Raw genomic sequence first — 27,941 nt, forward strand, 5'->3', positions numbered from 1 at the left:
TCCTATGTGAACGTGCGCGTCCGCAGAGCAGGCCCCGTCACCGCCGCGGCGGCGCGCCCGGCCCGAGATTGGAAGAAACGCGGGGAGGAGTCTCGTAAGCAAAATTGGAGTGAACTAGTTCTGCGCATGCTCTACATTATATTTCGAATAGTCGCTGAAGGGAGGCCAGCTCGCAGCGCCCGGCTAGCTCAGTCGGTAGAGCATGGGACTCTTAATCCCAGGGTCGTGGGTTCGAGCCCCACGTTGGGCGCAGAAATTTTTACTCCTCTAGCTGCAGTTACTGTGGCAGGTTTTCGGTGTTTTTGCCCGGAACAGCGATGGGGGCAGCTCAGTTTGCCTGGGAAAGAGCCAAGCTTGGCAATGCAGCCTTGCAAAGCGGGGCAGCTCGGTGGGGCTGGGGTGGGCCCAGACGGGGAGGGCCAGGGCCTGGGGACCGATGGGCAGGGCCTGGGGACCGATGGCCAGGCACCCTCCAGCACAGGAAAGGCTGCGGCGGCCCCTCCAGGCAGCCCCTCTCCAAGGGTAGGGAGCCCCTGGTCCCACTGCGCTGTGGGGCAGATCTGGGGCGACCCTCAGAGGAGCAGGCTGCCAAATTTCTACTGCATTAATAGCCCAAAGTCACGTAAAACTAGCCCCAAAGTAGCCCAGTGCTGGTAACAAAGCCAGGGGTTATTTTTTTCTGTACCTCCCTTTGGTGTTTAAGCTGTGACTATCATCAAACAGAGTGGGGCTGCTTTTTAACTAGCTAGCAGCTGTATTCTTGGGTGTTACTGGCGAAAGGTCCCGTCCCACCAAAGGACGACTCAATCTGTGTCCCCGAGGCTTGTTTCTTATTGGAAAAGGCTGATTGTGGGGTCAGAGGCTGCCCTGAGACTGCTTCTGGGGGAATTCTGCGCCAATTACAAATTCTGCGCCCAATATTTTGAAATTCTGCAAAATTCTGCATATTTTATTTCTCAAAAGAACACCATATAATCACCCGACTTTCAATTATTTCTGTAATTTGTTTCGAAATACCTGCCTGTAATAATACAGACAACAACAAAGATTCAGGAAATGTTTCTTTTGACAAATAGATTCCTTACTAGGCATATGAATACAGAACATTGAGTAATAATTAATCTAAAGTAAAATACAGAACTGTATTTCCCGCACCCCTCAGAAGCAGTGCAAAGGCTTGGGGGAGTCAGGGGTAATGGAGGAGCTGAGGGAGAGGGAAGTAATTTCTGGGAAGGAGCCTGGGAGTGAACCTGGAGGATTGTTGGGTGTGGGTAAGAGAAGTATGGAAGGGGGATTGCTAGGGAAGGGGTGGGCAAACTTTTTGGCCCAAGGGCTACATCTGGGTAATTGGGAAATTGTATAGAGGGCCATGAATGATCACGAAATTGGGGTTGAGGTGCGTGGGGGGGGGGGCTCTGGCTGGGGGTGCGGGCTCCAGGGTGGGGCCAGAAATGAGGAGTTCAGTGTGCGGGACGGGGCTCTGGGCTGGGGCAGGGAGGGTGAAGTGTGGGGGGCAGATGAGGGCTCAGGCTGGGGTGCGAGCTCTGGGGTGGGGCTGGGTATGAGGGGTTTGGGGTGTAGGAGGGTGCTCCAGGCTGGGACCAAGGGGTTCAAAGGGCGGGAGGGGGATCAGGTCTGGGGCAGGGGGTGGAGTGCTGGCGGGGTGGCTCAGGGGTGCAGGCTTATGGCAGTACTTACCTCAAGCAGCTCCCGGAACCAAGAGCATGTCCCCTCTCCGGCTCCTACGCGGAGGAGCAGCCAGGCAGCTCTGCTGCGCGCTGCCCCCTCCGCAGGTACCGCCCCTGCAGCTCCCATTGGCTGTGGTTTCCAGACAATGGGAGCTCCAGGGGTGGCGCTGAGGGTAGGGGCAGCATACGGGGCAGAGTCCCCTGGCTGCTCATAAACGTAGGAGCCGGAGGGGGAACATGCCACTGCTTCTGGGAGCTGCGCAGAGCGGCCCCCCCAACCCTGCTCCCTGGCTGGAGCCCCACAAGCCCCAGACCTTGCTCCCCAGCAGTGCTAGGGACAGCAGCCCCCTCCCCTGCCTGAACAGCTGGCGCCAGGTGTCTCAGTGGGGCAGGGGCTGGGGTTGGGGTTAGGGGCATGCTTTGCCTGCCCGGGCACATGATGGGCAGGGGGGACACTCTGACAGCCCCCACCCGCCTCTGCCCCAGACTGGGCTCTCACCTGCACAGCAGATCAGGAAGCTCCCAAGCACTGCGGCCAGCGGCAGCTCTATGGTGGCAGCAGATAGCAGCAGAGCAAGGCAGTGCAGGTGAATGGCCTGTCACTCACCGGCCCTCAGCTGTGATGTGGATGGCAAGACCAAAACTGAGTGATGGCACAGCCACCTGGTAACAAGGGGGCTCAGCGCTATGGCACTTACGTGTGGCCCCTCTAGCGTGGCAGTGCCAAACCTGAGTGGCCAGTGGGGCCACCAGCAGGGCTCCTCGCCACTGCCAGTGGTATGTGTCATCGCAGCTCAGGGCAGCGGCATCTTGATTCCCCCTCAATGGTCCAGCAAAGGCACCCACACTAGACTCTCAGCCATCACCTCTCTTGAGCAGAGAACCGCATCTCTCTCTCTCTCTTTCCTGACTGAGTTTTTTCCAGGCTGCACAGTTCCCTGCCTGTGCTGGGAGTTCCCCAGCAAGCCAGATGGCCTAACCAGGCCTGCGCCTGTGCTCTGCTTTCTCTCTGAAGGCTGTGACCGACTGTAATTGTCAGCAGGCACAAGTCACCACACAGCTCTGTCTAAGCCAGTGCATTGATTCTTAAGGGAAAAGTATGACAGAGAAAACATACTAAAAATAATAAAAGAGCCTCCCCACATGCTCATTAGCTTACCAGAGATCACCCCAACTCCAGCCAGGGCTCTGGCAGCTGTCAGTCCTTCCACCCCTTCTGCAAGGAGTGAGTCGCCCCTTCCCCCGCCCCCGGGTCAGAAAGTCCTGTCCGTTTGCTGGATCAAAAAGAGTCAGTTTAAACTCCAGCTCTTTACGCAACAGACATTTCTTTATCAGTTGGTCTCTAGAGAATCCCTCACCAAAGGCTCTTAAGCAAAGTAAGCAGTCATGGGGTAAGAGGGAAGATTCTCTCGTGGATCAGTAACCGGTTAAAAGATAGAAAACAAAGGGTAGGAATAAATGGTCAGATTTCAAAATGGAGAAGGCAAATGGTGGTGATGCCCAGGGATCTGTAAAGGGACCAGTGCTGTTCAACATATTCATAAACGATCTAGAAAAAGGGGTAAACAGTGAAGTGGCAAAATTTGCAGATGATACAAAACTACTCAAAGTTTTTAAATCCAAAGCAGACTGCAAAAAGTTACAAAGGGATCTCACGAAACTGGGTGACTGGGCAACAAAATGGCAGAGAAATTCAATGTTGATAAATGCTAACTACTGCATATTGGAAAACATAATCCCAACTATACATACAAAACGATGGAGGTCTAAATTAGCTGTTACTATGGGCACCAGGTTTGTATAATTTTTGGTGGTGCCCAGAACGGGTCCAAGCAGAGCCGTCCTGTCCATAGGATGGACCAGGGCAACCGCCCCAGGCCCTGCGCTTCAGTGGGAGGTGGGGTCCAGGCAGAACCGTCCTGTCCATAGCCTTACCGTGCTTTGGGGGGCCCTGCATTTCCGGGGGACGCAGTTGCCCCGATCTGTCCTATGGACAGGACGGCTCTGGGTCCAGGGCGGTCTGGGTGGGTAGTGACGGGCCTGGCGCCATCAGCAGTGAGCGACTCGGCCACAGCCCGCCCCTACTCCGCCCCCTCCCCTCCCCTCTCCCATTCCACCCCTTCCCCCAAAGCCCCGCCCTGCATCTTTCCGGCTTCCGCCCCCTCCCCCTATCCTCGGGCTGGCCACCAATCAGCTGTTCCTGCAGCCCCAGGGCTGACGGCTGGTCAGCTGTTCCAGTGGCCGCTGCTTCAGCAGCCCTGGGGCTAACAGCTGCTCCACTCCTGCCTCAGATGTCACGGCGGTCCCGGAAAGTCATGGAATCCATGACTCCGTGACGGAATCGTATCCTTAATCATGAGTCAGGCCCCCAAAATGATGAGACTGGCTAAAAAACTGTAAGATTTTACAAAATAATAAATTTTGCCTTCAGGTTTTTGAGCCTACATAGTGCATTCGGGTCACATTTTCAAGATTCTTGCCAGAACGAGTGCTAGAAACGTGCTTTCATTTTGAAATATAAACTGAGGTTTTCAGGTTTTTATTCAGTGCCAGGATCTGAGATTTTAGGTAAAACATCAAATATCATGAGACTTGTGATAATATCGTGAGCAGTGGCAGCACAGGATAACTGTGACTGTGTCTGGGACATTAGCACCTTATATTTCTGCCAGTCCTCCTAAAAATAATCCTGTATCACTCACTTGGCAATGGAGTTTATAGGAATATATCAAGGGCAAGAACTGGTACAGCCTAATGTTTGAAGCACCTACAGTACTTGCCTCTGAGGTTACAGTAAACTCCAGACACATAGGGGCCGGTGTACTTCAACACTCACAGAGACAGTGGGTTGGCTTCAGTACCATTGTTCCCAGATTTTCAGGCCAGCCCGGACCATTAAAACATCTAGTCTGACCTCCTCTACAACACAGGCCAGCTAATTTCATCTGGTTACCCCTGAATTGAGCCTAATAACTTGTGTTTTGCTAAGGCATGTCTTCCAGAAAGGTATCTGGTCTTGATTTGAAGACTCCATCAAGAGATGGAGAAGCCACCACTTCCCTTGTTAGTTGGTTCCAATGGTGAATCACCCTCACTGTTAATAGTGTGAAATTGATTTCTAATTTGAATGTGTCATTGGTACTCGTTATGCCTTTCTTTACTAGCTTAAGGAACCCTTTGGTGCCTGGTATTTTTGCCCCTCTCTCAGTGTAAGGCATTTTCCTCCAGCCACTGAATCATTTTTGTGGCGTTTCTCTGCGCCCTCTCAAGTTTTTCAATATCCTTTTTAAAATGTGGACACCAGAACTGTACCCAGTATTCCAGGATCAGTCTCACCAGTGATGTACAGAGGTAAAATCATCTCCTACTCATTATGCCCATTTATAAATCCAAGGATCACATTAGCCCTGTTTGCCATAGCATTTTACTAGGAGCTCATGTTCAATTGTTTGCCTGTTATGACCCCTGAATCCTTTACAGAGATACTGATTTCCAGGATACAGTCCCCCATTCTCTAGGTATGTCATGCATTCTTTGTTCTTAAAGCAGGGCCTTGTATTTGGGTGTATTCAAACACATTTCATATCTGCACCAGTAAAGCCTGGCTAGCTTCATACCAGGAGTTCTACTATCAATCAGCCCTTGGAGGAAGGAGAGAATTATAATCAATATACTTTAAAAACAAATCAATGACCTAAAACACCTTTTATATTTTTAAGGTTTGATATCTATGGAGCTTCCAGGCTACAAGCGCTGGAAAGTGGGGAATATCTTCTTTTCAACAGGATGAAATTTCTGTTTCTAACCATCATGGGCCACAAGATATTGGACTCGGAACAACTAATAGACCTGTGAATTTCCATGGCTCCTATATTTGAATTTGCTGTGGTATAAGACAAATGAAAATAAAAGTCTCACACTCTAAGAGTCCATTCTTGCAAATCCCTCCTCTGGCGCATAGTGATTATTAATGTGAGCATTCCTCTGGCTTCCATGGGACTACAAGTAGCAAGCTCTATAGACTACAACAAGTGATTGCATAATTTGGCCCTTCAGGCCAAGATATTTCTTTTGTACATGCAACTCTCAATGCACTCAGTAGGAGTTTTGCATATTGGGCCAAAACAGAATTTGAAACTTCAGATTGTTATTCTGATGCATTCACCTTATATTTACAAGGGGATGACATAAACTTGGTCTGATCTCTCTCTATCAAGGGGCACATTAATACACATTGCAAAGACATCTTTTTTTTATAAAGAAGCTCTAGTGGTACTATATAGACTAAGAATCAGTCATGAAAGAAATACAACAGGCTGTTAGCCAGAAGGTGTATCTTTTTCTCTCACACGCATTTTTAGAATCAAGTTCACCTTTTGCAGTGATTTATGCTTTCCTAATTATTTCCATTAAAAATGGGTAGGGGAAATGGGCTAAGTACTTGCCATTATCAGTAACTGTTCCAAGATCTTCATTACAAACTATAGCAGATACATGAATGATGCCTAGATGGTAGGTGTGTACAGAAAGATGAATGTAGCTAGTATTAGAGATATTCTGCCTAGCTCCAGGTAGCTCAACTATATCCCTCAATAATATGTTGGGGGGTGGGGGGGGTAAACAAATTTTAAGGCCAGAAGAGGCCACTATGATCATCAAGTCTGACTTAATTTATAGTACAAGCCATGGGACTTCACACAGTGATTCCCAGACACACACTAATTAAAAATATTAAGATAGGAGAGAGGATCTGTCAATATTTGCCAACTAAAAAATGCATATGAGGTTAGGGCACTTATGAAATGTAATGACAACCTTCAGATTAAAGCTTATTTAAATACCACTGCATGCTACACTGTTTAGTTTCAAAATCAACAATCTTTGTTGTTTCTATGTAAGAAGGCATTTTATTTCTAAAACTACATTTCAGTAGCCACCAGAAAGTGAACAACAGGCTGGGAGGGGTGGAATTAGTCACGCAAATCCTATTAGCGGTAATGAAGGATTCTAAATAAACAAATTCTAAAGATTGATTAAACATTCAAGCCTAACAATAGGATTTAAAGGCACAAGAATCCATCTGTCTCAGTATTTAGTACAGTATAGGTGAAAATTACTAGTTATCTAGAGATAGTTACGAGTCAGGCATATTAGTGTAAATTAATGACAAACTGATCCTTAATCTTGACATTCCTCACCTAAAAATAAGTCAAACCTTTGACACTGAAGCGTTCATAATTCTCAGATGGAAAGCACTATACCATGTGTGCACAAAATATTATTTAAGGCAATATTATAAATAAAATTCTAGTGGAAATAATGAGAATTGACAAAAATAACAGCTCTGCGTGTGTGTGTGAGTGAGAGAGTGTGTCTCACAAACTTTAGAGATACTTTTCCAAGTAAGAGTACCTTGCAGTATACCGAGTTACAGGATTTATAGAAGCCTATTAATTAGTGTCATAATAGCACGTTATGTGCATCCAAATGTAAGCTGTTGTGTTTTTAAAGGGTGAATTTTTGACTCAACAGACCTTTAGAATAATTAAAGTGGAGGGTAGAACTCTAGAGTCTGGGATTGTTAACAATGTTAATATTGATATACCTGAAAAAAAATGTATTTGCATCAACAGTAATTAAACAAACAACAAAAAAGCCTGATCACAGGCTCCTCAGAGAACATTTTCATTTGATTCTCTGTTAGGAATTTCAAGTCTTTTATTACTTTTTGGTCTTTACATCAGTTATTGTACATCATTTGCCTTAGAGTTCAGTTTTGTATTTTTATTTCATATTTATTGCCGTAGGATTACATATTTTAACATCTGCCTTGCTGCTAACTTGCCTCTCCAACCAAAATAAAATTAAAATAATTAATATGAGCATGTTACTAACATTAAGTTTTTCATGTACATTTCCTAAGTGGTCAGACAGATTTTTTTGGGGTAAAGGTCGTTAGCAGGCAGGTTAAGTTTACACTTTGACAACTTCAGCCTGGAGCAAGTCCCTGTTCAGCTTCTGAAAATAGGAATCTCTGTCTAAGAGAATTACTATCCCTATAACAACTTCCATGGACAGACAACAAAACAAGTTTCCAGGAGACATTTTAATGTATGAACCCAACAGGTTATGTTAACATGTGCAACATTTTATGCAGAGTTTGGCAGAGAAATTTCCAGAGATGGTTTCAGGTAACAAGGAATCTCCTTCATTCTTCTAAGATATTTAAAACAAAACAAAAATATCTAAAACAAAGCCTCTTAATTTTGTATCTACTGTACATATATGTATAGAGCAAACAACTTAGTAGTTAACAACTTGTGCCAGTTACAATATTTCCATAGAAGGGGGGGGGGGAACCACATCACATTTGTCAAAACCACTGTTTTGGGTTTTTTTTAATCTAAATGTAGAATTATATCCAACTTCAATATAGTTCCAGCTAACAAGATGTTCCCAAGCCACACCTATATCATTAATTTTAAACAGTGTTACACCTGATTAACTTACTGCATAAGAAGCAACTTGTATAGGTCTGCTTGAAATAGGTGAAAGGAATCCTTGTGCAGCTGTGTTGTATTCAGATGCTTATTTCTCAGTGGAAAAAGCCCTCTTCATCAATGGTGGCGGGGCTTTGCCAACATCAAACATCATTTCCAAAGGAGGGTTATTGAGACAGCACCAGTCAGGTATACGGCCTGTCTGACTGTAATATTCCTTGGACACTGAACGGCTTCCAAGTATGTCCTGAAGAGCTCCAAAAATGGCTCCTGCATCGTAAAACAAGATTTCACATTAGTTCTCATCACACTGAATTTCTCTTTCCCCTGCTCGGTTGCGGGAATCTCCCCTAACTCCTTTTCAACCCGCCAAAGAAGAGATAGAAGACTGATTATACTGGGTCTAATCCCTTTCCCTCTTTTATGTATTGTATTGCTTCATTCCACACCCTTCATAAGTGACTGAATAAAAGATCCATAAGGGCTTTACTGTGAGTAGCTTCCTGCCAGAGGCCTTTCCCTGAAGCTATAACTCCAAGTGCTTTAAACAACAGGTACCATCAATCCCATGGGTAAATGAAATTCTCCCAGAAACTAAGCACTGTGGGAAACTCCTAGCATGGCACAACATGCATGAGAATAAGTTAGTACGACTCATGGAGAAAAGTAAGTCTATGTTGGTTAACTGGCATCTCTTTCTGATGAGAAGCTGCAGACAGGCAGATGACACTCACAGTATCAAACATTTGCTGTCCTGTGGCACTCACTTTCAAACCAGACTTACATTTATTACATTTTGTTTCTCTAAAATTCAACCCTAGTTACGTACAGAGGCTTAGTTTATTAGCTGAAATGTACATATTATAAATTCAAGAATTCTTGTCAGAAGAAACCTTTAGCCACATGGAATCGCCATGAAATGCGTCTCTTGGCCCTTCCCTTTCCCTGATTTACAACAGAGCAGGTATCTGGGAGTTGTGCAGTGAGTTAGCAGCCTTTGCCTAGCCCATAATTGGCAGCTTTTAAGTCAATAACTGCCTCCCACCTCTTTTTTTGGGGGGGGGGGGGGAATCAGGGCCCAACTCACTCTGACCCAGGCTTCTACTGCTCCCCGGCTGGCTGGGGCTGGAACTACCGATTCAGCAATTAGAACTCCTGGCTCACAGTGGTCCATGCACGTTCAAGGGAGACACTGCAGTGCCAGCTGGAGAGGAGCTATGAAAAATCGGGCCCCATAGCAAATGACACCCCTGTCCAGCAAGTTTGTGCTTTGGATGGTTGCTTTGCTGGTGCCACCACACGGCATGAATAGTGTACTGCACACCTGAATCAACAATTCCTGTCGTACACACCACCGCTTCAAATTTGATGTTGCTGCTTTTCAATGATCTGCTGTCATTAGTGGGGCAAATCTCCTGCCCTCCAAAACTCCAGGAGGCAGCTTTGCCCCACAGGACTTTGACATGAGGCACAATAACTACAAAGAGCTCAGATGTGGTTTACACTTAGCAATGTTTCAAAGAACTATTGTCATTTGCTCCTTCCAAATCCCATAGTAAAACCTTGCTTTTCCCTTCATACCTCCGACTAACCCCAGTGTCATTCTTACCTCCCAGCCAAGCCACACAGTTGGGTTTGGCAGGTGGAGTGTGAATTCTGAAGGTCTTAGTGGCAAGTGCTTCTTTGTATTTTGGTTTATCGACCAGGTACCTAATTTCAGCCATTAATCTGTGTAGGAATCCTGGCAACATAGCAGTGCCACCAATAACTACTAAGTTCTCAGCCAGCTGCTTCCTGGTGTCTATTGGGCACTGGTACAAAAGAAAATTGAAAATCTTTAAATGAAGTTATATGCACAGCATTCAAAACACGTCAGAAATGTAGCGCCTCTCTTTACAAGTGACACTGGAATGTATTTCTGTTAACGTAAGCACAAGACAATATACACCATGTGCAGCAACTCATTTGTGTTTTTATCTAGGCTTGCTACCCCTCTCAAGGTGCCCCATGCTGCAGTGACCCTCTCCTGTGGCAGAAGCCTGACTGACTTATCCCTCCAGAGCCATTGCTTGCTTGGTCGGAGGAAGTCACTAGAGAAGAATGTAATTTGAACCATCCCAGTACCTCTAGATCAAGGAACCCAAAACATTGGGAATTATTTAATGGGATCAATTTTTATAACAAGGTGAGCCCTAACTTGAAATAATTGCCTTACAACATCCAAGTTTATTGTGCTAGCAAAGAATTACTCATCTGCAAACTTTGGTTCAAACAATATACACCGCTACCTGACTATAACGCCACCCGTTATAACACGAATTCGGATATAACGCGGTAAAGCAGTGTCCCAGGGGGGCGGGGCTGCGCACTCCGGTGGATCAAAGCAAGTTCAATATAACGCAGTTTCACCTATAACACGGTAAGATTTTTTGGCTCCTGAGGACAGCGTTATATCGAGGTAGAGGTGTATTTGTAACTGCAGAAACCCATCTTTAAAATATACATAGAATGAGATGTAGTTTACATTTGTACTGGTCAAACCCACATTCCATATTTTTTTTCCTAACTAGACAAAGATATTTCGTCTTATGATAAGCTATCACGCCTCAAGAGAATTTCCAAGTCCAAATAAAAGATCTTAAAAGGGTGAGGAAAGTAATAAAAATGCTGACACCTCTTGAATTATAGCACTCGAATTTCTAAGAGTACACAATATGCTTTAGTTTCTCACCTTCCCTAAGCCAGTCATGAGCCTGATTCAGAGAACATCTTACCCATACACGGTCCATACTTATAATCAGCGAGACTGCCCAAGTGAATGACGGTTTGTAAAACCAGGCTCTATGCAAGGCCACAGCAATGCATGCAACTATTTATACTGGTAGAGATACCTGAATAAGTGCATCCAGTATTAAAGTGGCAACGGATTTCTCTTCATTATCCTGCTCAAACAGTATTTCAACAACTGAGTCTCTGTTGACAAAATAAAACAAAGCAAGGAGCATTAGCAACAAACAACAGCCTACCAGTATGGTGTCATTGTTTCCTTGTGTTCCCACCTATTGTCTTTCATCTTTCAAAGAGCTTAGAGTCTTAGTGTAACAGGGACAGTTTTTGTTACATGTTAGTACAGCACTTAGCACAATGGGGTCCTGGTGCATGACTGGGGCCTCAAGGTGGTACCACAAGCTGTCATTATATTGCGAAGTTTTAGGGGCCTCAAATCACAAGATCAAAGTGCAATGGTTCATTAATGCCCCTAAACACACAAATAAGTTTTACCAGCACACAACTAAGGCATCATTTCTAATGGTTTATTTCAATATTCAGGCATCTGGGCACTACTCTAAACACAACAACACATTTTAGTTATAATTTTTCTAACCTGATTGATCCAACTACATGCAGAATCTTCTCTCCATCTAGAGGGTAATCTACATCTGGAGGTGGTGAAGGACGCTAAAACAAAACACACACATATCATCGGAAAAGCAAAAAAGAGATCTCCTTCCACTTCGAAGAGGAGGAGAAACATTTACCCTCCACCTACCTCAGCACTGCCATCCATGTTAAACTTTGCTGCCTGGATTTTCAGCCCACGTTGGAGATCACTCACAAAACAAGTGCGGACTTTATAAAAGAACAAAAAAAGATATACAAAGACTATGTTTTTATGTATACAAGATATTGCTACTTGCTGTGAAATACTCTGACACTACTTATCAGAATTTAGGCTCTGGTTGGGATGCAGAATTCTAAAGGAAGTAGCATTCATACCACAAATATGCTGCACTAGAGAGGATTTTCTTCTTGAAGAACTAAATAGCTAGATCTGAAGTCCATGGAGAGTTATCAGCCCTGCCTTTTTGTTGCCAGGAGGTGGAAAGGATAGTTTACTGCATTTGAATCAACAATTCCAGTCTTACACGCCACCATCTCAAATTGGACGTTGCTGTTTTGTAAATGGTCTATTATGTGGTGGTGTTAGTGGCACATATCTCCTGCTCTCCAAAACTCCAGAAGGAGCTTAAGAGCCAAACTCCATTTATATCTTTAATATAACACAAACAACCATTCTAGCAAGTAACATCTTGTATCTGGTTAAAAATAACGGTGTGAAAAAAAGACAGCCAATCAGAAAGCTGCATTTGTGTCCAGAATTTTAAAAAGCCATTTCCATGAATTAATTACAGGTGATAAAATATTAGCAGTGTTTAAAAGGTATGGAGTATCTTAAGGTATCAAGGTGCTTGACATGTGGTCTTTCCCCCTTGTTTGGCCCAACAAGTAGATACTATTTCTGTTAAGACTGGCTGTTAATAAGCCATAGGAAACATTCCTTAAGTTCATCAACGATTTTTATTTTCTATTAAAAGAGTTGTAAAGTGGTTTGGGATGAACTGCATATAAAGTGCTATAGAAAAGTTACTATAGCTTTTTAATGACATATGCCCAAATTTTTGAAGTGTAAATTTATTAAGGTGATTAATATTTCATACCAGATCCAATATTCCCAAACACCTTTTACATGCTATTTTCAGTTTTGGTGAAGATACCATATTATGTGGCAAACACAGAGTATGCCTAGCTAAATCATTTTAAGCAAGAACTAACAATCAGTCAGAATTTCTCAGCAGTAACAGTCTTTTTGACCAGAAGCAATAGAAATGTGATGTTGCCTAGTCTGTGGAAGTTAAATCTGCCATTAATCAAATGTAGGGTACATACTGTGTGTTTCTATAAATAGTCATCAGAAAAAAACAGGACACGAGTATTTAAAAATGCAACACCATATTAACCTAAACTGCTGATGGATGGATACACAAAACTACCCAATATCCTTACATTGTGTTTATATGCAAAAACACAACACTCAGCTATATCTGGACCAATACCTCAAGTCTAATCTCAGAAGATGGATGCAATATGACCCGCAGAACACCTACAATATGGACAGTACTTCAAGTTCTTCTGCTGATATAAGAAATATGACAAAAGGGAATTTAAAACAACAGAATCCCATAAATTTGCAGTGACAGAGTATTGTAAATGTAGTGACATTGTTAAATTGATCTCTGGGGGGGGAGTGGGAGCACAAAATAGGGTTTCTTGAAGTAAAGAGTTTTACCTTTTATATCCTCTACAATGTCTTCTGGAACTGAGCCTAAAAATAGTTAATAGTTTAGTACAGATCTTCATTAAGTAAAAATACAGCTTGCATAATCCAACTAATAATTGAAGAAGTGTGAATTTAGTACAGAATTTAAACAATAACTTTAAAAGATTTGCTAGAAATAAACAACTTTACTCTTGGGGAAGAAATCCACATGAAAAAGAGAACCTGTCTTACATTTGGAAACAATGTAACATGCTCTTCTGACTTCAAAATGTAACAGACAAAGAATACAGCACTAAACTTTATTTCAAACCAGTTAACAGTGGTTTGTCATGGAAGTAACATACTAATTAATTTTATACTGGGAGAGGAGACATGGAACCAGCAGCACGTTAAACCTGGTGGAGAAACATTAATTTATTCTTTCTGATGTTAGCAGCAAGAAAGGAAGCAGAGAAGGAAGTGGGATTAACCCACCTTTTCCAGTCTGATTGGCTAAAGAGGAATGCATTTATGTTACATCAGAAATACACCTTACCCATCACTGATGGGAGTCTTTGTCCTTTAGCTACTCCTGTGTCAACACTGCATTGCTCCAATAACTGATTCTCCAGCTCCCTAAAATGTTGTAAATATAAAAAGTCTATAGTTACCACCCACTAATGATCCTATGTATTTGCACCATGTCAACGCTACGTTATTTACTTCCTTCAGTAACACTTTCTTTTAAATAAAGACCGAAATAAATCCAATTTCTAAACTGTTATTTCCAAGGTTCCCATCATATTTCCACGGCCACTACACATTTACAACTTTAGAATGGGATGGTAACACAACAGGGGTTATAATCCAATTTAATTATATTATAACAAAGTAACTGACTAAAGATTAATTTTCACAATCAAATGGCATCATCAGTTGACAGAATCATCTTGGAGGCATAACTGTAAACTTACTTGTGAATTGCTTTTCCTCCTAGGGGAAGGGCACCCCAGCAACTCAAAACTGGGATTCCCTCATATATCTATAAGCTGCTCAGGAAATCTCCCTATATTATAATGTGTTTTCCATCTGAAGACACAGGGATTGAAGGCATTTTTCTTCCTCCTTTCCCTGCATCAGTTATGAATATTTCCAATAGTCAATTCTGTCCAGAACTCTCATTAATGTGTAGTATGTGAGGGAGAAACACAGAACTGTCAAGCAACAGAACACAGATTATGTCTGTTCCTATCCCATCCTTTGGAAAGAGCACAGGTCTAGGGATTCTCATGTAGTAAGTCAGGATATTGTGATATTCTCCACTCTAAAACAGCAAGCCAGAATACTATGATCAAAGCTAAATTGCTGGTCTGTCCCTATTCTTGTCTACCATATTTCAAGTCTATAATAAAATAAGCTACTTCTTGTTATAGTTTTCCTGCTGAAGATTTGATTTCTGGATTATTATTCAAGGATACAGGCAGCACCAGACTTTCTGCATATCCACAGTCTAAAACCATAGCAGAATTAATCCCAAGTGTCAGAAGAGACATCAGGTGACTTGGGGCAAACAACACAGAAGGAACCTGTAATGAGACCAAAACAATTACATTCAGTGCAAGAAAACTTGAAGGTTTATCATTTTCATTCCCCCCAATTTCATATAAAAAAGGAAGACTGAACAATCAAGTACTGAACTGCCTAGTCTTAATTCAGGATTTAATCTAATGTGATGATGACCAACTAAATACAGCAGCATACTCAAATTCATTCCCAGCACGTTCATCGCTACACCATGTCCACATATGTGCTTAATAACACTGAATAGTAACAGAGGGTTGTAAGAAAAACAAGTAGTGTGTATGGAACATAGCTTAGGTCAAGTCACAGTTGACTACAGAAGGCCAAATGTAGCTCTTCATAACATGTTGCGAAGACATGAAGAGGTGAGCAAAGGAGACAAAGTTTTGATGTGTGGCCAGTGGGATCATGCTCTCCACTGTACAAACACTGATTAAAAGCCAGTAGTAGGAAGCGTTAGTCTCAGAGCAAATCAACAGCTCTTTTGGCCACAAGGATCACATTGCAATATAGGTAAGAAAGAGGGAACTCTAAAAGGAAATGGGAAAGAAGGAGCTCAGACCATATAGCTAGATGAGAGCCCCAGCCTTGCCCTAGAAATCTCGCTCTCAGGGTACTGACAACCCCATTGGCAAATACCCTCCCCTGAACTCTGGGGGAAAAGGAAAAGTAATTCCATAAAGCTTTTATTTACTGGCAACAGTCTGGTGTAATTAGATCACAAGATAACTATTTAAAAATGCTGACCTTGCATCAAATGTCACATTTATTCAGAACACCATGAATGGTGGCCCTACACACGAGGCAGGGCTCACTTTACATGGCTACCAGCAGGTTTGTCATCATAGAACCAGGCCTCAAAACCAAAGTATGGACCTCTCCCTGTCACCAGACATTTTGGATAATGTTTAAAGCAGCTCTGTGCTAAGTTCATTATCTGTCATCCTCACATTGCAAAGTCATCAAAATGAAAGGCATTTCTCTCTCCTCTTTTTTAACTTTCTGTAAACGGATTAGAAAATCCACTCACCTCACACTGCTCATCAAATTTAAGGTGGAAAAAAAAAGATTAAGTATATCAGGAAGGAATTATACAGAAATATAATCTATGACAGTTTAAGATTAGTTATAAAATTAGGCTGGGGAGGCAAACTACTTATTTGCATAGCCTTTAATAGAAAAATCATACCAATCTGACCTATATGAACAGAAAGTTTATGGCATTACCTTGCAAAGTGTTTTCCATTGACACTAGGATCAGAATTAGATTTAAGGAAGAGTCTGATCTAACAAAAAGATTGATTATGTGAAGGACACAAATATCAGATAAGTTCCTATCTAAGTGAGTACAGCCAGAGTTTAGGTCACATGCTAGGCAAAGATATTGGCTTATGGTAAAAGAATCAAGACTTGTGTTGAGAGAGAGCACTAAGAAATGTTTAAATATAGACTCAGGTTTCTGGCAGTGCTCATTGGGATTTATTGGTCCTGTCAAAAATGAGATGACGTGAGCTATTTTTTTGCCAAGTCAAAAAAAACCCTATAGGTGATTCTTGCTAATATATGCTATTTAGATAACTGATATTTAAATGAGTCAGGAAAAAATCCCACTGATCTCTACCTCTCTATCTTCCTCTTTTCACTTTCATTCTTTTCCCTTTATCCCCACTCCTTTGTCCATTCCCACATGCCAAGTATAGCAATGGCCACTAGTACTATTGCTAATATCCTAACTGATTATTCTACATATCCTACATGACAGATGGTTTTCACCCAAGAGTTCTGAAGGCACTCAAATATGAAATTGCAGAACTGCTAACTGTGGTATGTAACCTATTGCTTAAATCGACCTCTGTACCAGATGAATGTTGGATAGCTAATGTAACACTGATTTTTATAAAAGGCTCCAGAGGTGATCCTGGCAATTACAGACTTGTAAGCCTAACTTCAGTACCAGGCAAATGGGCTGAAAATATAGTAAAGAACAGAATTATTAGACACAGATGAACATGATATTTGGGGAAGAATCAACATGGCTTTTGAACAGGGAAATCATGTTTCACCAATCTATTAGAATTCTTGGGGGGGGGGGGGGTCAACAAACGTGAACAAGGGTGATCCAGTGGATAGTGTATTTGGACTTTCAGAAAGCCATTGATAAGGTCCCTCACCAAAGGCTCTTAAGCAAAGTAGGCAGTCATGGGGTAAGAGGGAAGGTCCTCTCATGGATCAGTAACTGGTTACAAGACAGGAAACAAAGTGTAGGAATAAATGTTTTTACAGTGGAGAGAAGTAAAAAGTGGGGTCCTCCAAGGATCCGTACTGGGACCAGTGTTGTTCAATATATTCATAAATGATCTTGAAAAAGAGGTAAACAAAGATGTGGCAAAGTTTTCAGATGATATAAAATGACTCAAGACGGTTAAATCCAAAGCTGAGTGCGAGGAGTTACAAAGGGACTCTCACTAAACGGGGTGACTGGACAACAAACTGGCCAATTAAATTTAAAGTTGATAAATGCAAAGTCATTCACATTGGAAAACATAGCCCCAACTATACATACAAAACAATGGGGTCTAAATTAGCAATTACCACTCAAGAAAGAGATCTTGGGAGTCAACATGGATAGTTCTCTGAAAACATCTGCTCACTGTGCAGCAGCAGTAAAAAAAGCGAATAGAATGTTGGAAACCATAAGGAAAGGGATAGATAATAAGACAGAAAATATATGCCATTACATAAATCCATGGTACGCCCAAACCTTGAACAGTGTGTGCAGTTCTGGTTGCCCCTTCTCAAAAAAGGTATGTTAGAACTGGAAAAAGTACAGAAAAAGGCAACAAAAATGATTAGGGGAATGGAACAGCTTCCATATGAGGAAAGATTAAAAGACTGGGGCTGTTCAGTTTGGAAAATAGACGACTAAAGGGGAATATGATAGAAATCTATAAAATCATGAATGATGGGGAGAAAGTGAATAAGAGTTATTTACCCCTTCACATAATACAAGTACCAGGGGTCACCCAATGAAATTAATAGGCAGTAGGTTTAAAACAAGCATAAGGAAGTACTTCCTCACACAACGCACAGTCAACCTGTGGAAATGATGGCCGGGGATGTTGAGAAGACCAAAAGTGTAACTAGGTTCAAACAAGAATAAGGTAAGTTAATGGAGGATAGGTCATCAATGGCTACTAGCCAAGAAGGTCAGGGATGCAACTCCATGCTCTGGGTGTTCCTAAACCTCTGACTGACAGAAGCTGGGACTGGACGACCGGGGATGGATCACTTGATAAATTCCTGTTCTCTTCATTCCCTCTAAAACATCTGGCACTGGCCACTATCAGAAGACAGGATACTGGGCTAGATAAATCACTGGTTTGACACAATATGCCCATTCTTATGTAATCAATTAAGACAACGAATGCCAATAGTTAGGGAATACACGTACCTCAAAATACTTGAAAAGTACTCTAGTGAGTGTCTCTCTGAAGTGTGAGGGGCATAGCACAGATTCTACTATTACAACGCGACGGTCTCTGGGATTCACCAGCAGATGTCTGGAAAACAGCACATATATTTGTAAAGAATTATAAACTGAGACTGTTAAATCTAAGCATCTCTTATGGGACCTGATACCTTCTTTCAAGTTTTGTAATTACTTCTTTTGAAAGTTATTTCAGTCAAAATCATAATAAAGAATAACGTGCGCTTAGATAGCACCTTCCACCCCACACCTCAATGCATCTTATAATGAAGCTTCACAACACGCAGGGAGGTAGGCATTATTCCAGATTTACACATCAGGAAACGGCAGTGCAGGCAGAGGTTACAGTCTTGTCTACAAACGGATTATGCACCTCTAAGCGTATTGGTCTGTGTGCAGGCCACCCCTCAGTGACTTGTCCAATGCCACGGTGCATTTGTGGAAGACCTAAGACTGTGACCCAGATCTCCTCACCCACAGTCCTGTGCTTCAACCTCTAGCTCATCATCCCTCACAAAGTTAAAAGAAAAAGGGGAATAATTTGCATTTTCTCAAAACGATAATAAAACCATCTTCTAGTTGCAGAAGGACGTGTCCCCAGCATGCCAGAGACTTTGCGTCAGAAACAGAACAGCACTGGTAGAGGACAGAAAGAAAACCAATAATGCTTGAGGGAGCGAGGCAGAAGTCCAGTAACAAAAGTAATGTTTGTCCACAACAGGAGTCAAGTCATTCTGTATGTGGATGTGAGTGGGACATGAGAGCACTAAATCTAAGTTCATGAGGACATTTACACCAAGGGGAAGATGTGTTCTATTCAAGTAAAAAAAATATAAACCTACAGAATTCAGTGATCCCATCAGGCACATTAGAAATCTCAAACTTTGAACATTTGGATCCAGACGTCCAAACCCTTGTTCACATCAGGCCTGGTTTTTCCATTTACCTCAATGGGCTTTGGAGTCCTGTGAGCAGCCCCATTGAAATCAGTGTAACTCCACACAAGAATAACAATTTTCAAGCTCAAGCTATTTGTGACTATGTCACAGTTAACAGTTGTTTTATTTATTTAGATGATTTTAAACAATAAGATGCATATCCAAGGCTCTAGGTGCTTATCACACATTAACAACACAATTCAAATTTTAGCAGCATTAAATAATTGTTTCAGCAAAAGCTCAGCCAGCTAGCCATCTCCTTCCCATCCTTTTATCGTTTAGGAAACATAACATCAGCCTTCTCCAAAACCCCTATCAAAACAAACATCTTTTGCAACATGCTCAAACAAAAGCAGCTAATCAGAGAAAAATATCCCAGTGCCTCTTACCTGAAATACAGCATGTGAATAAATTCCTTCAGATATGAATACAGCTCTTCTGTGTTAATATTATACTGAACGACTTTGATAGGCTGCAAAAATAAAAATTTATATTAAAATGTTATCTATAGCCAGTATAAAATTCAAAAGATATTGTTATTGACTTTAAGAAACACTATTTTCCATTGTTTGATGTATTAACGCACATCACAAAATTATCCAAAAAATTATTTTACTTGAATCAATTTTGAATTTTTTTTTCTTTAAAACTTGTCATCAATTTTAATGCTGAGGAAAGGTGTCAAATTGACAATTCTGGAGACTTACATCCCCAACTAAGAGAAAAAGCATAGTACAGGTGGAGGCAATATGCCTCAAACCTGACCCTGGATCTTCTGGGATTGATTTATCGCGTCTTGTCTAGATGCGATAAATCGATCCCGGAAGTGCTACCCGTCGACGCCGGTACTCCAGCTCGGCGAGAGGAGTACGCGGCATCGACGGGGGAGCCTGCCTGCCACGTCTGGACCCGCGGTAAGTTCGAACTAAGGTACTTCGAATTCAGCTACGTTATTAACGTTATTAATGTAGCTGAATTTGCGTACTTTAGTTCGAAGTGGGGGATTAGTGTGGACCAGGCCTTAATGTACCAATTAATGCCAAATGTGGTGGTGTGGACACTTCGCATGAAGTGCTCCAATCTTGCAAAGACTTACACATATACTTAACTTTATCCACTGATAATCATCTTTTTTAATTCAACAGGATGATTCACAGGGCACAAGCATATGCATACATCTTTGCAGAACTGGGGCATAACTGATCAACTGGATAACTCAAGAGATAAATAGTCTTAAATATTTGAAAGGCCCCAAGCCTACCAGCTGTTCTGTATATGCGGACTCCTGTGTTTGCCATGGCGACCCATTGACTGAACACTTGTAGGATTAGAGCCTTAATTTGTAAGTAATATTTATGTAGAAAAAGAAAGTTTCCTGAGAATTAACAATTTACTGGGAGGAATTTATAGCCCAAATCACAACAGAGAGAACATTAATACCTAGAAAACAAGGTCATCATAGCTCTTCCAGGTGAAACATTTTGTTATTTTTAAAAATACTTTCGAGGATTATTCTACTTATCCTGTTTTGTGTGTGAGGTGGCAATTGTCAAATCCATGTTTGGCAGTTCCAGACACTTTTATATCCATCAGCTTACCCTATTAATATACTATATGGTCCCAAATTTCTAATTTAGGGATGTGTCCAATTAATTTTTCATTTGCAAAAGCCAGCTCACTTTATGGTTATTCATGTAACAGAACCATAATTGTCCTCAATATAAGGTCAATTTTCATAGCAACTTATTATGGCCTCTTAATAGGAACAGCTAAGAGATAATGGACATGGTTTATGATGGAGGAAATAATGAGATACATTTCTGTGATGTTTGAAGATACATATTTAAAGTACTTCTTAAAAATAAAAATGTAACACAAATAACTTTTGAATTTGTAGATCTTTCCCAATAGTACATTTTAAAAAATGTTACCTTAGGAATGTCAGGTTTCTTTATTTCACTAGGAATAATGCATCTTGGTCCTGTTTCTCCTGCAAAACCACATCTAAACAAAAATATTTAAAATTAACTAATTACATATATGTATTTCACATTTAAGAACTACCAAGAAATTAATGATCTGGTATTTCAAATAGTAAAAGTGGATTGATAATCAAAACAATTTAATCTGAACAAAATTTTTAAAGTCCATAGAGGTGTTTTATGTATGATTTAGGCCAGGTCTACACTGCAGACTTCTGCCAGCACAGCTAGGCTAGTTAGTGGGGTGAAGGGGTGTGATCCCTGAGTAACATAGCAGTGCTTGCAAAAGCCATAGTGTAGATGCTACACTTTTACTGGTATAGCTTGTTTTGCTTGTAGGGATTGGTTTTATTATACCGGTACAAAGCACAGTGTTACCAGTATAGCTGTGTCCACACCAGGAGTGCTTTGCCAGTATAGTATACTGGTATTCTTATAATGGTAGAGCGCTCATAGTGTAGACTCAGCCTAGGTAGTGAGTTCAAATTAGCAGGATTCCAAGCCAAGATTTAGAATAGCTAGTCAAGTTAACTTTTCATAAACAGATCATATATAAAAGGACAGCGAGTTCTAAAGATTAAACAGAAAAAACAGATGCCCTAAGGATGAGGTTTTAGGAGTTCTCAATGCTTTACATTTTTTTTGTCTCTTTTGAAATAAATATTGGAAGTTCAAGTACCATTTGGTAGAATGCCTATCCATGATTTTAGAGTTTAATGTTTTTAAAGTAAGGAGGTCAATAAATATATTTTGTTTTGGCATTCTGATACCATGAATGCATCCAAACAATTTCTTGAATGGGTACTATTCTAGAGAAAAACAGCCAGACTTCAGAATATCAACATTGATACATATGTAGAGAATTTAACAAATCCTTACTATAATGTTATTTTGGTTATATATTTAGACCCCAATGCTGCAATCAAATCCTTGCAGGTACAGGAGTCTGTGATGTGGATTTGATTGCAGAACTAAGGCTTTAATTTTTAATAATCATATACAGTCATGTGGAAATCAGTACCATCTGATCCCAAGATCGGTGTGTCCAAGGCCACAATCCTACAACTGCTTTCACATGGGAGCTCATGCTCTGGCATGGAGCCCCAATGATATTACTGGAGCTCCATGCATGCATCTGGCAGCATAGAGGCAGGTGAAGAACTGGGCCTAATGTAGTACCGCCACAAATGTGGCATAAATGTAAATAAATGACTTTGTTGCAGTTATAGGGCCCAATGTCGCAAACATTGCAGGAATAAAAATTACTCCTCCAAGTAGGTCCACTGAAACCAATGGAACTACTCATGTGAATAATATAGTCACTTGCTTAACTGTTCGCAAGATCAAGCCCACAGTTATCGTCTTATTTTAAGTGAATACGGTGCGTGCAGAAGACATCAGCATAAAAAAGAAAGGGTCTGGAATTTGGCACTGATAATACAAAAAGGACACTGTTGGGTGATGGATAGAAGGGGGTATAAATAGTTTTACATTGCAGGTATCAGACATTTTCTTTTGTAAACTGGTCTAAGAATCATTCTACTTTTTCACATTTTGATTTTCTTAGAAAGTGAAAGGTAAAGCTTACATTTAGGCTTTATTTAGACTAGAAAAAAAAAGGTGTGTGTGTATTTTTAATCAAGTAGCTAACACAATTTGTCTACAATAAGCGCTAAGGGGCGTTTCAAATCATGTTAGTTTGATCAAAAAAGAAAAATAAAACTTAGGATATAGAAGGCTTCAAATAAAAATCTCTCAAGATAGGAAGAAAGTTTCTCAATATATTAATTCCAAAACGAATCAGACATCATATTTGAAAGCTAAATTAATTGAGTAATGACTACTTTCAATTGAAACTGTTCACTATTTAGAATAGCAGAGATTGAAACAATTGAATCCACTTTAGTGTCCAAGCTAATGACTACAGGCACAATTTTGCTCCCTTTGAAGTCAATGGAAATTTCGTCATTTACTTTAGTAGGAGCAGGATAGGGTATGGGGATGATATTAGCCTCCTTTGTAAAGAGCTTTGAGATCTGCTATATAAGAGCTAGGTAGTAGGACTAGTAATTTTTATACACTGAATCCTGAAAGACGCAGCCAAGTTTAGTTCAGAACCTCAAGAATAGACTTCATGGATTAGTCCAACTGCCTGAACTGGTCTCCTCTACTAAAACAAATCGGCTTAGTTTTACTAAAGTATAAACTCACATATAATATGCATTTGATGAGAGAAAGCATGATTTACATAATAAATTCTAAGGTATTTGTGTCAAAATATTTTACAACAGTATCTTCAAGTGACTGTGTTCTCAGTTTAGCCATAATCCTGCAAGCTATTCCACGTGGTTTGACAGCTGAACGCGCACACAGCCCCACTGACTCAGGGTTCAGATGCTCAGTTTACAGAATCTGGGGCTTCTAAAAGAAACATCTTTGTGCCATAATTATTCAAGCCTCACTCCCAGCACTGTGAAGTGCTGAGTGGCCTCACCTTGGGAATTCAGACTCATAGACTTGAGCACCTCATAGGCTTGAGCTATTAAAAACAAACATACCATGTTTTACTTTACAAACATGGATTCATCATCAAAGTTCAACAACACAACCAGAGCTATGAGGTTGTATTCAACACTTTGTTAAGGGGCAATTGCCATGGCACTTGGGTACCATAAGTAATTAGAAACGAAGGCCCCGATCCTGCAAACACTTATGCATGTGCATAACTTTTCCCATGCAGGTAGCCCCACTGACTTATCACATAACACGAGAACTATGGGTCACCCGATGAAATTAACAGGCAGCAGGTTTAAAACAAACAAAAATAAATATTTCTTCATACAATGCACAGTCAACCTGTGGAACTTGTTGCCATGGAATGTTGTGAAGCCAAAAGTTTAACTAAGTTAAAAAACGAATTAAATACATTTGGAGGACAGGTCCATCAATGGCTATTAGCCAAGACGGTCAGGGATGCAAACTTGTGCTCCCGATGTACCTAAATCTCTGACTGCCAGACAAAGTGGGTACTCACCCACGAAAGTTTATGCTCCAATACATCTGTTAGTCTATAAGGTGCCACAGGAGTCTTTGTTGCTTTTTACAGATCCAGACTAACACAGCTACCCCTCTGATACTTGTCAGAGACAGGATACTAGGATAAATGGACCATTGGTCTGTCCCAGTATGGCTGACCTTACATTCTTAAATAAGGGTTGGCAAATTCAGACCAGCACTGTGTATTGCCTCCTTTAATCTCTCAAATTCCCAAATGATGTGGGTCTCAAAACAATCCTACTGTTCGCATACACATGACTAATTAAAGAGACAATGCTGGGTAGCTTATGTCCAAAACTGAACTCTAAACAGTTAGAAAAGTTTTACACCATTATTAATGGAAATGTTTACAGATATTTATTGTTCAAATCCAAACTTTCACCTATAATATATGCAACCCAAACATCACTTTATCATAGTGCTAGTGCAGGAGAGCCAAAAAATGAAACTGAGTTGTTTATTATCACTGTCCAGGGTATGTCTAATAGAACAAGTAAACAATGGCAAGGCATGTGTAATATTTTGTTTAAATTTTAATAATTTAAAAGGGGTTATTAACAATCAGGGAGTGGATTTTTTTTTTTACATAAATTATTTTTAAACCTGACAAGATCTGTTTAATAAATTAAACGTCACCTGGAGTCAGAAGAGCTAGGTAGTAGTTTGGGGGTAGAAGAAAAATCAGGATGCGGAACTGCAATTAACACTAAAAGATTTTTCCGCATCTGGATTAGGAGTAATGACATCATTATTTGTGTAGGTATTCAGAGACACAAAGCGGATGAGAGAATATCTTTTATTGGGCCAACTTGGTGAGAGAGACAAGCTCCCAAATTTTACAGAAAGCTCTTTCAAGTCACATTCACAAATTCAGCTATTTTAAGGCCAGAACGGACCATTATGATCATCTACTGATCTTCTACATAGCACAGGCCAAAGAACCTCTCCCGTCAATTTCTGCATCAAGCCCATAACTTGGGTTTGTGCTACTGCATCTCTCTTAGAGACATCATCCAGCCTTAACGAAGAGTCAAGACGTTCATGGTACCCGAGTACCAGGCCAGGGTTGTTGCGCCTCCTTTGAGACGGTGACAGACCAGCCGGGCCCCCCAGACGCGCGCCAAGCACCGGTCAGGGCTGGGCACAGCCGGACGTGCGGGGACACAGCGTTCAGAGGGCAGGGAATGCCGGGCACATCCCCGCCCGCGCTGCCTCATGTCGCGACAGGGCGGAGTTGCCGGGGACACAGGGGCAGCCCCACCTGCACCCCTACCAGGGGCATCGTGTGGAGGGCGGAGTCAGCCCGCAGCGAGCCCCGGGACCGGGGGAAGGGGCTGCCCGCCGCAGCCAGCCGGGCCACTCACTTGGTGAACGATTCTCCCAGGTCTATCACCACCGCCGTCTTCTCCCCGCCGCTCCCCAGGCCCTCGTACAGCGGCATCGTCACCGGCTGCAGAGACCAGCGCCCGGCTTCTACCACAACAAAGGGGGCCTTCCTCACTGCACGGCGCAGATCCCGCGGCTTGGGGGCCTTCTACACCCGCCGTCGCAGATCAAGGCTGTCTTTGATCCTGCCTGTTCTCAGGTTTAATCCCTCTCTCGGGGAAGCGGGGCTTGACACTTTCAGAGGGAGCTGAGGTGATTCTGCTCGTCCCCTTCTTCTTTTCCTGCGCTAGAAACTGTACGGCTCTGGCCCTAGCTGTTTTCAGGCATGCAGTAGTCACCTTAAGAGAGGCTATGTGGAGCGGTGGGGGAAAGGCGGACAGAGAGAGCAAGAGAGGGCTTTGGGGGCAGGTGCTGGGGGTGAAAGAGAGAGAGGGCCCTTGCGGGAGAGGATGACAAGGATGGTTGCTGGGGTTGAAGGATGGAGAGGTCCCTGGGGGAAAGTGATGGAGGGAGGACGGTTGTTTTGAGGACTGAGACCCAAGTAGGAGAAAGGGGGGTGATGGTGATTCATGGGGTGGGAGATTGTGTTTGGAGACTGGAGCATAGGGTCCTGTTAGCCTCCTTTTTCCCCGCCCTCGAGGTGGGGTAGAGTGAGGGATGATCCAGGTTGAAGAGATTTGATAGTAATAAAGAGGATGGGGGAGTCAATGTGCTAGTGGTCAGAGCATAGGACTGGAAGTCAGGATTCCTGAATGCTGTTATTCCTGGCCCTCACTCTGTGATCTTGGAAATGTTTCACTTTCCTACTGAGAACTTAGGGGAGTTGTGGAGCTTAATTAACATATGCAACATGTTTTGAAATCTCAGGTGAAAGGTGCTATATAAATACAAAGCATTGTATATATGCAATACAACTCCCATTTCAATCTTGTATAATGAAAATACAAATATTGTTGCCAGCTCTTACAATTTTATCACAAGTCTGGCGCTGTTTGTTTTCCAATTCCTGGAATCGTGATTATATGAAACTTTCAGCTTTCATTTTTAGAAAAGTAAAAAATAAGTTGCTAGCCCTCACAGTTGTAGAGAAAAGCATGAAAATGGTGAACCCTAACTGCTCAAAACTCAGAAAGCAAATTGTAAAAAAGATATATTATTTTAAGATCTCATGATTGATACGCCAATCTCATGATTTTTAGGATCTGACATGATTTTTGAATGCTTGGGTTTGGCAATGCTAGAATATTATTTCATGAGATTATGATATTATTATGATTGGTGTTCCCCCAATGCCTGCAGAGTTCAGGGGTTCCCCCACCACCCAGGGCAGCTGGGACCTGTGGGGTACCCTGCCGCCTGTAGCAGCTTGGAGCTCCTGGGCCGCCAGGGGCACCCGGAGTACCCTGCAGCTCCCAACCACCCCAGGCTGAAGTCACGGACTCTGTGGCTTCCGCAACCTCCGTGACTAAATTGTAGCCTTACTTATGGGGGTGCTGAGTAATATTAATGGTCCATATCTGAAGTCATTAGAGCAAGAGTTTCCTGAGATGCAGCCCTTTAAAAACAGCATTGTTCAGAATCAACTTAGTTCTTCTAAATTTTTTTGTGAATGCCTGGGGCTCAAACTATGGCTCTGATCATTCCCCAAATGATCTCAGTCACTTGACATTTATCTCAGCTAGTGCATGACATTCACTGGCTATTTAGGGAAGCAATATTGAAAAAGTTACTAATCTTTTGGAGTTTGGATCGAGAGGTTGGCTCATGCTCAGTGGCCAAGCCAAAGAGACTGAAGGATCCATATGAAACAAGATTAGGGCTCTACTGAAGAAGAGGGTTTCCAGGCAAGCTGTTGTTACATTAACAGGATGGTGCAAGTTGACATCCAGTGACCACTGAACCTGAGCTGCACCCATGCACTGTGAGTTCATGGCAATTTTCAGAGAATGTGTCTTGTGCTCATAAGGTGACCAGACATTCCAATATTATCGGGACCATCCTGATATTACAGGATTTGTCTTATATATGGAACTATACCCTGCCACTTCCCCTTCCCCTCCAGAAAAGTGTCCGATTTTCACACTTGCTATCTGTTCACCTTATGTGCATATTCCTTGCATTTTTCAGGGCTCCTTTTGCAAGTTTTGCCCTGATACCAAAATGTATGGTTTGGGTGATATTTTAAAGTGTTTTAAAATCCACATTCAGATTCTGATTTTACTTC

At 42.0% G+C, this 27,941-nt stretch overlaps 1 protein-coding gene and 1 non-coding gene across 3 annotated transcripts; one reads left to right on the plus strand and one right to left on the minus strand.

The window, feature by feature from the left end:
- The first annotated feature begins 177 nt into the window (after nucleotides 1–177).
- On the plus strand, nucleotides 178–250 carry TRNAK-CUU (transfer RNA lysine (anticodon CUU)). Its single transcript has one exon. It is a non-coding gene; the product is annotated as a tRNA-Lys (tRNA).
- Nucleotides 251–7,775: 7,525 nt separating this feature from the next.
- Nucleotides 7,776–25,835, minus strand: ACTR10 (actin related protein 10). 2 transcript variants are annotated; one of them, XM_054026774.1, is made up of 14 exons: nucleotides 25,696–25,727; nucleotides 23,769–23,813; nucleotides 21,224–21,296; nucleotides 19,682–19,764; nucleotides 18,319–18,427; nucleotides 14,765–14,872; nucleotides 14,261–14,328; nucleotides 13,843–13,922; nucleotides 13,317–13,352; nucleotides 11,739–11,818; nucleotides 11,574–11,647; nucleotides 11,080–11,161; nucleotides 9,798–9,999; nucleotides 7,776–8,458 (listed from the first exon to the last, which is right to left on the minus strand). In XM_054026774.1, exons 4-14 carry the CDS (start codon nucleotides 19,693–19,695, stop codon nucleotides 8,277–8,279), a joined length of 1,035 nt encoding a protein of 344 aa, XP_053882749.1. In that variant the 5' UTR covers nucleotides 19,696–19,764; nucleotides 21,224–21,296; nucleotides 23,769–23,813; nucleotides 25,696–25,727; the 3' UTR covers nucleotides 7,776–8,276. The 2 variants fall into 2 exon arrangements, with proteins under 2 accessions (XP_053882749.1, XP_053882748.1); XM_054026773.1 differs by lacking the exon at nucleotides 23,769–23,813 and having other exon boundaries at nucleotides 25,696–25,835.
- Nucleotides 25,836–27,941: the final 2,106 nt, after the last annotated feature.

Source organism: Malaclemys terrapin, chromosome 4 (genome assembly GCF_027887155.1).
Source record: "Malaclemys terrapin pileata isolate rMalTer1 chromosome 4, rMalTer1.hap1, whole genome shotgun sequence".
Classification (NCBI taxonomy): Eukaryota; Metazoa; Chordata; order Testudines; family Emydidae; genus Malaclemys; species Malaclemys terrapin.

What these genes read in the sequence shown, in the direction of transcription:
- ACTR10 (XM_054026773.1), bottom strand. Translation starts at nt 25,772, where the DNA reads ATGCCGCTGTACGAGGGCCTGGGGAGCGGCGGGGAGAAGACGGCGGTG. An exon ending in GGAGGAAAAGCAATTCACAA is followed by an intron (nt 13,923 to 14,260) that starts GTAAGTTTACAG and finishes ACAACATTTTAG; the next exon opens with GGAGCTGGAGAATCAGTTAT. An exon ending in CTGTGTGGCTTGGCTGGGAG is followed by an intron (nt 8,459 to 9,797) that starts GTAAGAATGACA and finishes TTTACGATGCAG; the next exon opens with GAGCCATTTTTGGAGCTCTT.